The sequence below is a fragment of the Diachasma alloeum genome, unplaced genomic scaffold (assembly GCF_001412515.2).
Source record: "Diachasma alloeum isolate Michigan unplaced genomic scaffold, Dall2.0 Dall_scaffold_00379, whole genome shotgun sequence".
Classification (NCBI taxonomy): Eukaryota; Metazoa; Arthropoda; class Insecta; order Hymenoptera; family Braconidae; genus Diachasma; species Diachasma alloeum.
In genome coordinates, this window is record NW_021680518.1 from 783,766 (window position 1) to 797,498 (window position 13,733).

The window sequence follows — 13,733 nt, forward strand, 5'->3', positions numbered from 1 at the left end:
GTAGATTGACAAATTTAATAAATGCACTTATTGTTAATGTAATTAAACTTGTAAATTAATCGAATTTAAAATTAATAATGAAATAAATTTGCCTTGAAAAATAATATTTTCTCTTAAAGTTTCTTGTTCCCCCAATGTATTTCCATTTAATTCATTTCGTCACAGCAAATATATAGGATCCAGGCTGAAAAATATATAGGTATGGATTTTCATCTAAATCTAACGCTGGTTCCATAACCGGGTCATTGGTATGTGTTCATATTTTGAAATTATATTTCATCTGCTTTATCAATTAATTAGAATACCCCTCAATCTACCGTAGAAATCATTTTTATCGCCGGATTTCATCGGTACCCTACTTATAATTCTTCTTTACCGGCCAAAAATTCATCCGGTTCATTGGAAACCTATTTTCGACTGATTAGAATTTCAAATCCGAAATCGTTGCGACGGCGCCACCTTATCCACTGCCATATTTTAATTGCTGCATTTACCTGCCAATCTATCGACGAAAATTGTCAATACTCCCTTAATCAATAACTTGAAGAATAGAATATTTCATCAACTGCAAATTCACGCGGGCAGATTACTTGAAATACGTTTTCAATCGCGCGCTGCTGTTGGGCTGTGAAATCGGGAAATCCGTGAAAACCCAAAGAAAACCCGTCATCAGTCAGTGAAACCTAGAATGTGCTCTTGCCCTCTTCCATAAACTCCCCCCAATTAGTGTCTAAAACCCCCGGAAAACTGACAAAATGGGTATTCCTGGGCTATCTCGATACATAATTCAGAAGCAGTGGCGTTTTCTGGATGTGTTCGATCTGGACGACTCGGATCTAGTGGTGGACGGTGTCGACCTGTGCCACAATCTCTACCAACAAGTTGACAAGCAGGGTGGGCTCATGGGTGGCCTGTACGACATCTTCGCCTCCACCAGGAACTTCTTCCAAGCCATGCTCCTCTGCAACGTCCGGCCCATCGTCATCCTCTACAGCATCGAAGCCCTCAGCAAGGAGGACTACATCCTCAAGTTCCAGGACGAGCTCAAAAGAATAAGTCAACGGCAGTTCATGTCCCCTCCTCCCCTCCTCCGCGACGTATTCGTGAGTGTCCTGCGAAGCCTGAAAATACAATTCCAATTCCTTGAGAAGTCGCCAGTCAGCTTGAGGGACGTTAAGAAGCTGGAGCACTCTGAGAGGAAGAGAATCATTGATGAAGTTCTTGGGGTCGACGGAGTTGATGAACTTCAAGAACTTCCGAATTGTTGGAGACTTCATACGGCTGCGATGGTCTTCTGGATGAGGTAGAAGGCGCCTCCTGAGAAAACGAGAATTCATGTGTTGTCTGTGATACTGATGATGGTGCTTGGGATGATTGACGAGAAGATCGGGTACTTCAGGACGATGGGGGTTTTTTAGAGAAGTATGGAGACAAATACAGGGGGATCGCTTCGAGGGCTGCGTCAGATTGTGAGGGGTCGAAGGGGGCGAGTCTCAGGGAGACGTTGAGATCAGTCACGGAAGAGGAGTGCATCGCAGCAGCGCCATTTTTCACGTCAATTCTGAAAATTAATCCTCCCGGGAGAGATTGGGCAACGATTGTTTATAGTTTTGCGCAGTTTCATAGTTGTTTGGACAATGCTATTCTTATGAACGCAATCCTGGGGTCGCCTTACCATCGGGTCCCCGTGCACAGACTTTACAGTGGAATGATGCTTTATAAGTTGTTTAAGATTATCTCGAGGCAGGGGGATATTGAGGCTTATTTGCGCGCTGAACTACTGTATGCGCCAGTTGTTATGGAGATTTTTATTAAATTGAAAGATCTGATAGTGGGAATGATTGAGGGACGAAAGTGAGAGGGTTTTTGTGGTTCTAATTGATTGGGAGAAAGGAAATGGAGGTATAATTCGGTAGCGAAGTGGTAAAACGGTTCAAGTTGATTTTGACTATTCGTCAGTTTTCAATGAATATCTCGTAATCCAAGGCAAATAGCCGATTCTTGTTTGGAACTTTTCTGTAAAGCAAATTGAGAACTGCAAAAAAGGTATTCACGAAAATTTTGCTATCTCCGTTAGATTCGGAGATATTTCTCGAAAACTCAGCTAAGAGATAAGTTGACTTAAATCGTTTTACCACTTCGCTACTGAATTGATGATGTTTTGCGATATGTTTAACAAATATTGTATATACGTTGATGATTTTTAACATTCACCGATTCATTCGATTTGGAAGATATTAGTTCTATCGGGAGAAATATTTTGGATAGTTCAGAATTTATTTATCTTCAGGCTGCTTCTCCGTAATGAAGAGTAATGAATGCGAGGGAGACGTCGAGATCAGTTTTATATTAAATCTGGGGTTGATTCGATAAAAATCTGCAGTCATTGTGGGATTTTTATTGAATTGAAAGATTTAATACTGTCAATGATTGAGAGGGATAAGTGATAGGCGTCACTTATGGATCTAGTTGATTACGAGATTGTCAAGGAGTGGAAGTGCAATTGATGAAGTTTTGAGATTATGAATTATGAATCATGAAAGACTATAAAGGGAGAGGGATTTTTTCTCATTCTAATTGATTGAGAAAAAGTCAGGAAATGGAAATATAATTGATTATGTTTTGAGATATTTTTAACAAATATTGTAATACGTCGATGATTTTTAATATTCACCTTCGATTTGGAAGATATCACTTCTATTGGGAGAAATATTTTGAATAGGTCAGAATTTATTTATCTTAATCTTAAGGCTGCTTCTGAAATCTTTTCTAAGTTTACTCTAAATAGTTATGAATTATGAAAGACTAAAAGTGAGATTTTTTAAAAATTCTAATTGATTGAGAAAGAGTCAAGAAAACGTAGTATAATCAATGCAGTTTTGAAGCATTTTCAAGAAATATTGTTACATTAATCATTATCAACATTCACTTTGGATTTGGAGAAGAATGTATTGCATTGAGAAAGATGTTTTGAATAAATTGTAATCGATTTTCCTTTGAACTTCCTCCATTCTTTGTAGATTGACCCTAAATATTCTTGTTTAAATTATCCAACTTTCATGATCGCAATAATTATCATAACACATATTTAGGGGAGGACCGGGCAAAATGGGACGTATTGAGATCTTTTCCAATTCTCAATATCTTCATTTATAAAGTTAAAATCATATTTACACGGATGATTCAGCGCAAAAAACAGATAGAATTTTTCAATAGAATTCCAATAGAAATTCTATAGAAACCCCATAGAATTCCAGTAGAATTTTCTAGCGAATTCGCTAGGTTTTCTATGGAATTTTTTCATACATGTTGGAATTTTCAAAAAAGTACATTTACACGCATGATTCACGTGTAAACAGTTGTCGAACAGGCGTCACGGAAATTCTCGATAAATTATTAGCAGAATGGTATTCGAAAAATAATTGATGTATCACCACTCGCATAGGTCTCAAATTATATTTTGTACAATATTCACTACTTTACAATAACATGGACTTTAAATGTAAAATCTTAACAGATTCATGAAATCGTCAAAACTTTACATATTTTCAAAAACTATACTGCATACTAATGCCAAAAATGGAACGTCAATCAAAGACTTCCGTATTCCTATCGTCGAAACCATTATCCCGTATTAATCACTCCTCATCGATTGGTGATGAGTAACGTTGATTCTCGATGTAAAAGTACAAATTTTCCATCATCAAAATTACGGTAGAGATGGCCAGACCAATAGATAGAAGAAATAGTGCAGGACTGAATTCCGTCATGCCCATGGGAGTAGGTCTATCATTGTAGTTCTCAGGACACGGGGGACGAGTACCACGCCATATTTTTTGCAAACGACGCATTATCCCCGCTTGTACAATCTTCCGCATTCTGGGAGACAAGAACATTTCAATGTTATTACTCGATTCATGTATAAACAAAAAAGGTGTCTCAACATATTAAATTCGATGGAAATAAATGAATATGTGCATGGAGAGAAATATTCAACAAAAATTACGTATCTTTTCCGTAATTCCGGAGCGAAATGTGGTTGTAGGAAATTTTACGAAACTGTCACGTAATTTTTACCTAAAGTTACGGAATTTTTCCAGAGCGTTCCGTAATTTTTACCTGAATCTTCTGTGAAAAATTACGATACCGTCACTTATATTTTCTGAGGATTTCGTAATCAGTGAGCGACCTGTGAGTTCCGTAATTTTTACTGCACATTTCTCTCCGTGTGGTCAAACAATTCGTGTTTCACTCAAAATAATAGCAAGTTAAAAATGACTACAAAGGGAATTTTTAAGAATGTTTATCCAAAATCGCAAGTTTTAAAAAAAATTGATTTTTTTTTCAACTGAGAGATGAAGTTATTCCCTTTATTTTGATGAAAATTTCAATCCACCAACCCACGTTTATTATTTAGAAATGGAGTGGGCAAAATGTCCAAACGCATGCACTAATGTGCGCTTATGTGAGATGGAATCTTTCAAATATTTTCTGTTTTTGCGCGGGTACCCCAAATTTTTTTCTGACCATTCGATTCAGTATAGTTTTGCACATTACCTTCCATTTTTATTTCTATTTTTAGAGTCTTATAGTAGGTGAATTATTCATTTTCAACGTGAATCCCATAAGAGCCCGTGTACAATGAAAAATTTGTTTATTCATTTCTGGCGAGACTATTGCGATTAATTTTTTTTTAATATCAAAGAAGTTGGTTTCATCTGTTCTCACAGCAAAAACGAATGTCTGAATTTCACACATCTTTCATAGACATGTTTCAGACACTATAAAAAACGTTTGAATAAAATGAAAATGAATTTCAGACGAACAGGTGTTCAAACATCTTAATTCATATTTGAAATTCAGACAAATTTTCATTTTATTCAGACGTTATTTAGAATTAAATTGTAGAATTTTTTCTTGAACATGAAAAAATAAGATTTGTTGAAAATGGCTAAACATCCTTAAATCAATGTAGGAGAGGTTGGGGTAAAGCGGAAACTTTTGACGTTTTTTAAAATGTGAATAAGGGGTTCAAATGCTGATAAAATTTAATTTTTTTTTTCAATACAAAGAACAATTCGTTCGCTTTGTGACGAGCCTTAATTGAGCTCAATTGATAAATTTGTTTCTGACTTATGAATAATTTTAAAAAAGTCTAAAGTGTCCATTTTACCCCACCCTCCCCTATCTGTGTCAAAATTCAACTGACCCATAATTCATAATTTTTTTGAATGGTGAACCTCTCGGCATAATCAATGAGATACTCCGAGGTTTTCTGAGACGTATTTCTTCAACTGCGCATATCTGATCCTCAGAAAATGTACTCTACAACATTCAATACCACAATAAGGGCCCAAAATAGCACTTGGTGTATAACTTCGATAGAAGTTTTTTAAACGTGCTCCCTCACCGTCAATACTGGGTAGGTAGCAGTGGTTTCCGTGAGATATGCATATCCGCCATCTTGTACCTTGCGGAAACCTTCCTCCACTGATAGAAAGGAATTCGGATGTGATTTAATTTTTCTGTTGTATAATTCAATCACGTCAGGATCAGTTGATGTCTGAAAATATAAGCCACTCATCTAGAAACTGCACTGAGACCCAAAATTCCTAATATCTGAAATATATTTACTTGCGACAAGTAATTTTTCTGCAACAAAATCGAAGACGCACTCCGCGCGCCGGACTATTCGATAGATTTTATATGATTCATCGTGTTAATATTTGAGTAGATTGGAATCAATATGTTCTTTCACGTATTCGAACATCTATAGTATTGTTGTATTTAATTAAGAAATAATTCAGGACAAATCGAAGGGGCGTATTTATTGACAGTTCTTCAGAATCAATCATAGAACAAAAATGGATAACGCATGAAGGTATTCCCGAACATTAGAGAATGACAATCATCTTTCTTTTTATTTTACAAAAGAGGAGAAGAGAATAGATTAAACCAATCGATTCCGTAGCAGTATTATTAATGAGAAATTCTTCGAAATCCGTGAAAACTAAGATGTAGCGAAGCTACTTATATTTATTTCGCATTATTTCAATCTATTGTATTCGAGCTCGTCTTAGCAGCCGAATCCTCATTACGTCACCTCGCGACAATTCGCAATAATTCGGACATCATCGATCGGTGGATTAATACCGTTGTCGCAGGAGCACACTATTCCAGCTCTCATGGTGTAAACCAAACTAACATTGCTGTGAATAAATTCTAATACGATATATAATAATTCCGAGTGTTATACCTTACAGAACCCTTCGATCCTTACCGAATATCCCACACTTCAATTGAGAACTAATACATACTTCCTTGGAAATCACTCACACTATCACCATCAATGATCAATACCATCAACGTCATCAACAAAATCAGTATCATCATCATGTATACGATTTCTCTTTCAGACATTTAGGAATAACCGTGTGACATCTCCTTTTTATATAAGAAAGATAAGATTGCTCAATTCTCCCAGGCATCTCAACTCACGTGGCCCACTCGGAAGAAAATATAATATCGAAGTGAAAAGAGAAATGACGAGGAAAACCCAGGTTATGAAAAAAAAAGTTGCGACTGTGGGATCTGAGTGTGCAATAAAACTGTAGACGGGAGAGTTGAGGAAAGTAATTAAAAAAAGAACAGTTCTTGGGTTTTGGGCAAGGTTGGTGGACATGAGGTGTACACGTGTACCTGAAGAATGTTAGGGGAGGGTAATATTTGAGTGAATGAAGAAAAATGCGAGAGAGAGAGAGAGAGAGAGAGAGAGAGAGAGAGAGAGAGAGAGGGTTTGGAAGGTACGCAAGGTTGCAGGAGGGCAGTTGCCAAAGAATACACGTATGAGAAAATTCAACAGAAAATCTAGCGAATTCGCCAGAAACTTCTATTGGAATTCTATTGGAATTCTATTGGATATTCGATAAGAAAAAGTCAATTTACCTTGAACAAATTATGGTAGTATTGCACAAAATGCGAACCCACTTGAAAATCACTGTCACTGAGATCTTTGATAGTCTTAATCCATCGAGGAGGAACGGTCATTAGAGAACTGACAATACTTGCTGAATAGAATTGATAGAGAAGAAGAGCCCAGAAAAATAGTGAAAGAAATATGATTCGTCCAGAGAAAAAAATCGGGCTATCGCTCAATCCTGTGGATGAAAAACAATTTGACGATTCATAGCACAAAAAATTTACCGAAAAATTATCAATTCGAAACTGATTTTCACCTTGCTGAGATAATGCTGCCACAGTTGTAAGACCGGTGTCACTCACATTCATCTCGGTGTCTTGGGTTTTAGCTTCATAATGCTGCTCTAATATCAAAGAAAGCAGTAACAAAGCCCAATAGATAGCGGCCACCAATAAAATCATCCACCACAAATCATTCGTGAAAGGTTTCAAGAAATTGTTACACAGGGTTGATGTCTTTGGATGGAGAAATGTAAACGCAACGTCAGCGTACCAAGTTTCTACAGCATATTCTACGAAATCCATTCGGCTCTGATGAAACTCGAATGGAGTGAGACTCATGTCAATGAAACCTGATATTATGTCTCCAATGAGTCCATTGAACGATCCGTTGACCAGATAGCCCCAAGTTGTTGCTTGATGTATTTTCATACTGTGAATATGCTCGATAAGTATAACAGAGTTATTACAGTTTTATTTTTTTCTCGTCATATGACAAATTTATAACCGTTGTATAAAAGTCGTGACGAAAATTTTATGGCAGATCATCCATTTAGTCGTGATATGACTGTCATATCATAATTTGGTCATGTGACATAAATTGTCATAAATGACCTCTATCATGTGACGGTCATGTGACGTGTCATAACATTTTTGCGCACACTGAGGAAAAAAATGACTTATCAAGGAATCATTGTCTTGGGAAAAGAATTTGTTTTTAAGAGCGTATTTTTCCAGGCCAGTTATTCCCAGGTGGTCCATGTACATTAATCAGCCTCCCGTAGTGATCTTTTATGAAATTCACTTCGTGCATGTGTGCAAAAGATGTTAGACCATGTGGAAAGATAATATAAATTTTTTCAGATTTTTTGAGGCGTTTTTCGAGGCAGCATAGGCCATTGAAAGTTTCACGAAAATATTTGACCTAGTGGCAATTCGTAGTTATGAGGTTTGGTGAAAAGTCAAATGGCTCTACAACGGTCTTTGTCGAGTAGCGAGTGTCCCTCCGTGGTACTGGAAATTTTTTCAAACAGTAATTCACCGCTCTACCCGGACCGGTCGACCGAACTACCTAGAGAGGCCCTTCCTACCAAGCGTTTGAAAAACGGATAATAATTTTTTCGATTTTTCCAAGAAGAATCAATTAATAATTGTCTCAATTATTGAACAATTATTAATCAATTAATTAATAATTGTCCATCTCCAATATTACAATTATGTTGAATTATGAGATGATCATGCGGCATGTGATCTTGAATGAACACCCTTCATTATTTTTCAATTTTTTCAAGTTTGAGATTTTCTTATGAAAAGTAATTTGGAATACTTCTAAATATTAATAATTGTCAATGGAGTTTATTCAACGTCATATGGACCACCATCACTTGGACCACCTGAAAGTGACTACTGGAGAAATACACTCCTAAAAAAAAATTCTCCCAAGAAAATAATTCGTTAGTAAAAGTAATGTTTTTTGTCAGTGCATCTCTATTCTATTCGCCTCAAGATTTACCTGAAATTATACATATCTTGAAGGTACATTGCCACAGGATAGTGGGCTCGAGTCATAGTGTCCATTTTTATATTCATGTATGTCGATAAGTAAGTCATGAAGTCTGGTAAAGCTGGGTAGTACAGCTAGAACACAGAAATGTTGTAATCAAGGCATTGAAGTGGAAATAGTTTATAAACACTCAGAAGAGATGCATCGTACCACAACTGAAAAATTCAGGCACAATTGCTGTAAATCAGCTCGACGTGTGTATTTATATTGACTCAATTGATCATGCAGTCCATTATTGGGAGTCCACTGACCCTTGTCAATGACGTTGACAGAACCACCATGACGATAACTCGGATTGTAAATGTCATACAGTTGGAATTGATTCCCATCACGAATTGCTGATGTTAATTCTGATGCTACTGTGAGCGCCAGACCCTCGAGATAATCCTCGGGTATTGGTGATAAGTTTGATAACACGAGCCAGTGGTAGGACTCATTGAACGGAAGATGGTTGGAAAACTTACCATGCAAAGAAAATCATGAAATTGATTATGATGAATACACGTATGAAAAAATTCAATAGAAAACCAAGGGAATTCGCTAGAAAATTCTATAGGAATTCTATGGGGGTTTCTATAGAATTTCTATTGGAATTCTATTCGTTTTTTGCGCTGATTCTATTGGATATTCAATAAGAAAAAGTCAATAGATTTCAAATTTCTGTTTGAATTTTTCTCTTGAGATTTTTTCCATAAGAATGCTTGGACATCAATTTTCCAAGTTTTTTCCACTCGGATTGTTCAATGCAAAGTAAAATAAAATCCAGCGGAAATAACTAAGAAAATGTGTGCCCAATAATTCTAATAGAAAAAATCTAGGAGAACAATTCAAACAGAAATTTGAAATCTATTGAATTTTTCTTATTAAATACCCAATAGAATCAGCGCAAAAAAAAAGAGTATTTTTCAATCGAATTCCAATAGAATTCCTACAGAATTTTCTAGCGAATTCGCTAGGTTTTCTAGNAAAAATTCAATAGAAAACCAAGGGAATTCGCTAGAAAATTCTATAGGAATTCTATGGGGGTTTCTATAGAATTTCTATTGGAATTCTATTCGTTTTTTGCGCTGATTCTATTGGATATTCAATAAGAAAAAGTCAATAGATTTCAAATTTCTGTTTGAATTTTTCTCTTGAGATTTTTTCCATAAGAATGCTTGGGCATCAATTTTCCAAGTTTTTTCCACTCGGATTGTTCAATGCAAAGTAAAATAAAATCCAGCGGAAATAACTAAGAAAATGTGTGCCCAATAATTCTAATAGAAAAAATCTAGGAGAACAATTCAAACAGAAATTTGAAATCTATTGAATTTTTCTTATTAAATACCCAATAGAATCAGCGCAAAAAAAAAGAGTATTTTTCAATCGAATTCCAATAGAATTCCTACAGAATTTTCTAGCGAATTCGCTAGGTTTTCTAGCGAATGTTTTCATGCGTATAGTCTTGATATGGGACAAGTTACCTTGTCAATAATATTTTCACTGAAGGGACAATCAAAATCCAACACGATTCCCAAATGGTAATAATTGACACGCAATATATCTGTCAAATCGACATCATCTGCTGTTGATTGATAAGTAATAGCTGTATCAAGGCCCATGATGTTCCGCGATATGTCAACTGCGGAGAAATTTCATTTCTAGATTAGTCCGCGCGCTCTGCAAATAGTGTTATATTAGATTTCTGACGTTAATATCCTCCCTGCAGCGCCTGACTGTCTGTCTTTTTGCCAGAATTATGTTCAGCTTATCTTACCAATTAACTCACTATTTACTGCTTTTGATTATTGATTCCTTTTGATTTTTGTGTCCATGTAAGCAAGTTCATTTTCATATCTTACCCCCGGTATAATGGTACCATGTACCAGAACAGTATGAAATAAATAAATAAAAAATAATAAAGTATTATCGTAATATTTTTATCGTATACTATCATCGTTTATAAAAAAACCTAATGGCACAACACGGCGAATCGATCGGCGAGACTTGCAATCGGCGAGACTTCGAAAATATTTAAGAATAAGAATCATGGATTGCGAGAATAAACATGATAATTGGAGGTCTATAATTGAGTCAACTCATTAGTAGGAATGTGTCTTATCGAGAAATATTGCAGTTTATTCCAGTTATACCTGCATAATCCCAACAAGCGAATATGACAATTTGATGGATATTGCTCGCTTCATAATAGTCCCTGATGAAATCAGCCAGAATTTTGTCCGATCGGCAGAGCTGGATAAGAGTGACTGATACGAATAACCAAGCAAATGTGCCCATAATGTCTTCATAAATTCAACGGGCAATAACACAGTGGAGATGTCCCTTCTAAACTTCAAACTCACCCCAGTGGGCGAGCCGATATCCACGCGTATTGCATTATGCAAGGTGTATACTTATGCACATATGGCGAATTCCGGGGAGGAACATACAATCATGAAGGCTTTCATTACTAATTTTTGTGGACATTTCTATTAGTTTTTGACGGATTCTATTGCAAAATTTAGCTGTTTTTCTTCACTTCTATTTGAATAGACCTATATTGAATAGAAACCAATTGACGGGTTTTGATTTTCCGATGCGGATTGGTCTATCGTCAAATTTTTATAGAAGTTCATCAGCATAAAGTTGATGATTATTTTCTGCGATTTTTTTTATTCTCTACTTTTGAGAAATTCAAGCAAAGAAGTCACAAAATTTAACAATCTCTGCAGGGGATGCAATCTCAGCAGAATGAATATTGTTGAATGAATGTTGACTTTTTTCTACGAAATATTTAGATTTGAAAATGAAAAGAAATCAAAATTTCTGTCAATGTTATGTTTTAAAAAATCGATAATTTGTCAAATTTTCATCGTTTTCAGATATTTATTAGGAACTGAAAATTTTTAATTTATAATTCTACAGAATGGTAGTTTGAAGCCAAGCCAATGATTTGCAGAAAGCGTAGATTATAGTGGGACCATGTGATTTGTGCTTTTCAGTCGATTTAATATGCAAAGTACACAGAGGGTACCCACATAGGCAATTTGAAGTTTCCGTGGTTCTAGGCATTGAATTTTCGACTCACCCGCAGCTGGGGGAAAGTGCATTTGAGTGCGTGCTCCTCAGTTTCTATTCAACCGCATGCCTCAACGGGCTTAAGGATATCCAAGCACTTTGTTCAAGTTAGAAACTTTTTTTCAAGCAAGATTTCAGTTTAATCGAAAATTTTGCCATATCCTCATATTTTCTGGGATCTTTCATTGTTGAATATATTTTTTCGGGAATTTCTTCAATGAATATTGTGAACAATATTTTATTCAATTTGGACGTAGAACTTTACCTTTGCACATAGGCCTTTTCCCAAAAGGTATGTAACGTCAGTTGAGTTTTACATTTTTTTTATATTTATTACCTACATTACGGGTTTTTTACAGTCATATAAAGAACTGCGGTTATCGACAGATGCCCAGCGGATAAGGGATATAAACAGAAAATTCTAACTGCCAAGAGACATTTGCGCGTATCTTCTTTAGAGAATTTCACTGATAAATAAATCTAGAATAATATTTTCTATTTTTTAAAATTCGTCGCAAAAATGTTTTTCAAGAAATAGCAACTGATCGAATTGAAAATCATTTTGAAATTCTCAATCTGGAGAAGTTCGAATTATAAAAAAAAATTTATTAACGTAAATTAAATTTTAAAACATGCTAAAATTATCAATCTTAATTGTACATCATCAAATAAAATAAATTTTATTGAATTAAAATAATTGATCACAAGCGTTTGAATATAACTTTTTATAGAAACGACGCCCAGATAGTTTCTTATTAGTAAAAGATGGTTATTGACAATTAGTCATGAAAATAAATACATAATTCAGTCAAATTAAATAATTCAATAGAAGATTGTGGGGAGAAATTGGAACTCCTGAAATAATCTCATTAATTAGTCAGAAATGATAAAGTCCACTTCCAAACAAATTTTGATGAATCAATGTTGACGGGATGGAGTACCCCCGAAACATTGTGACTAATAGCTATGGAGAGGGAAGTTGTAGATCAAGGTCTACACGTATTGCACGTTAAACCCTTGGTGCAGTCATAAAACCACTTGCACTCGCGGTTTTTCCTCAGTGTCTCCCGCTCAGTTGGAAAATTTGACGACAACCATTGTACCTAACAAGCATTACTATGAACCAAAGAGTCAATGCTTGTAATATTACGTAAGTTGAAATCAAGTTTTATGTTTAAAACATAGATTCGTAAGAAATTTAATTCAATTTAATAAAAATTTAGTGATAAATTTATATATACAAGATATATTCTTAACAAAATATAACAACAGCTTATAATACCTTAGTAACTACGTACTCAGCCTTTGGCTTTTAACTTTTGTGAATCTTAATTGGTGTCGCGAGAAAAATTAACTGACATAATGACACCCAAAAAAAAATTCTTGATTTAAGAAGGAACTTGTTCAAACCCTCACATTGTAGCTGACAGTAGTAGTTCCTCTTCGACTCATTCATTTCAGTATTGTTTTTTATTGTTGTACTCGAAGTTCCGATGTTGTCATATTTTAGAAAAACTTGCGGATTTGGAAATTAAGATCCGATCAATTAGCCCCTCATGTATAGATATTCCAAATTTTCATTTTTTTCCTCATTGAAGTAGTTTTGAAGAAAATTGCGAGCTAATAAAAAACATTTGCTAGTTAGCACTTTTTTTAGAATAAATTTTTGGAAAATCACCTCTGAAAAAAAAGGCGTTATCCCCTCTATTTCATTATTTCCAAAAAATTTTATCACCAATCGATAGCAAATTGTTTGAAGATTTTTGCGAGTTAAGAAAAAATCGTCAATGCAATCCTATTATTGTGTAAATTAACAATTTCAATTTCAACTGAAAACCAGAGTTGATGACCAGAGTTTGTAACAGAGATGTCAGACAAGATATGAATGTTTTTTTTGACTCAAATGAAAGAGCGG

General features: G+C 35.2%; 1 protein-coding gene across 1 annotated transcript; it reads right to left on the reverse strand.

Moving 5' to 3' along the window:
- Positions 1–3,481: 3,481 nt before the first annotated feature.
- LOC107041787 (ionotropic receptor 75a) lies at positions 3,482–11,040 on the reverse strand. Its single transcript, XM_015262525.1, has 9 exons — positions 10,894–11,040; positions 10,225–10,382; positions 8,912–9,220; positions 8,711–8,835; positions 7,236–7,630; positions 6,946–7,157; positions 5,411–5,563; positions 5,210–5,325; positions 3,482–3,879 (listed from the first exon to the last, which is right to left on the reverse strand). The coding sequence occupies exons 1-9, from the start codon at positions 11,036–11,038 to the stop codon at positions 3,639–3,641; spliced, it is 1,854 nt and encodes a 617-aa protein (XP_015118011.1). The 5' UTR covers positions 11,039–11,040; the 3' UTR covers positions 3,482–3,638.
- Positions 11,041–13,733: the final 2,693 nt, after the last annotated feature.

Bases quoted from the DNA above. Each gene is read 5' to 3' on its own strand.
- LOC107041787 (XM_015262525.1), bottom strand. From the start codon at position 11,038: ATGGGCACATTTGCTTGGTTATTCGTATCAGTCACTCTTATCCAGCTC. The intron at 7,158-7,235 runs GTGAAAATCAGT...TTTCATCCACAG, and splicing joins GGCAGCATTATCTCAGCAAG to GATTGAGCGATAGCCCGATT. The intron at 5,564-6,945 runs GTAAATTGACTT...TTATATTTTCAG, and splicing joins ACTACCATAATTTGTTCAAG to ACATCAACTGATCCTGACGT.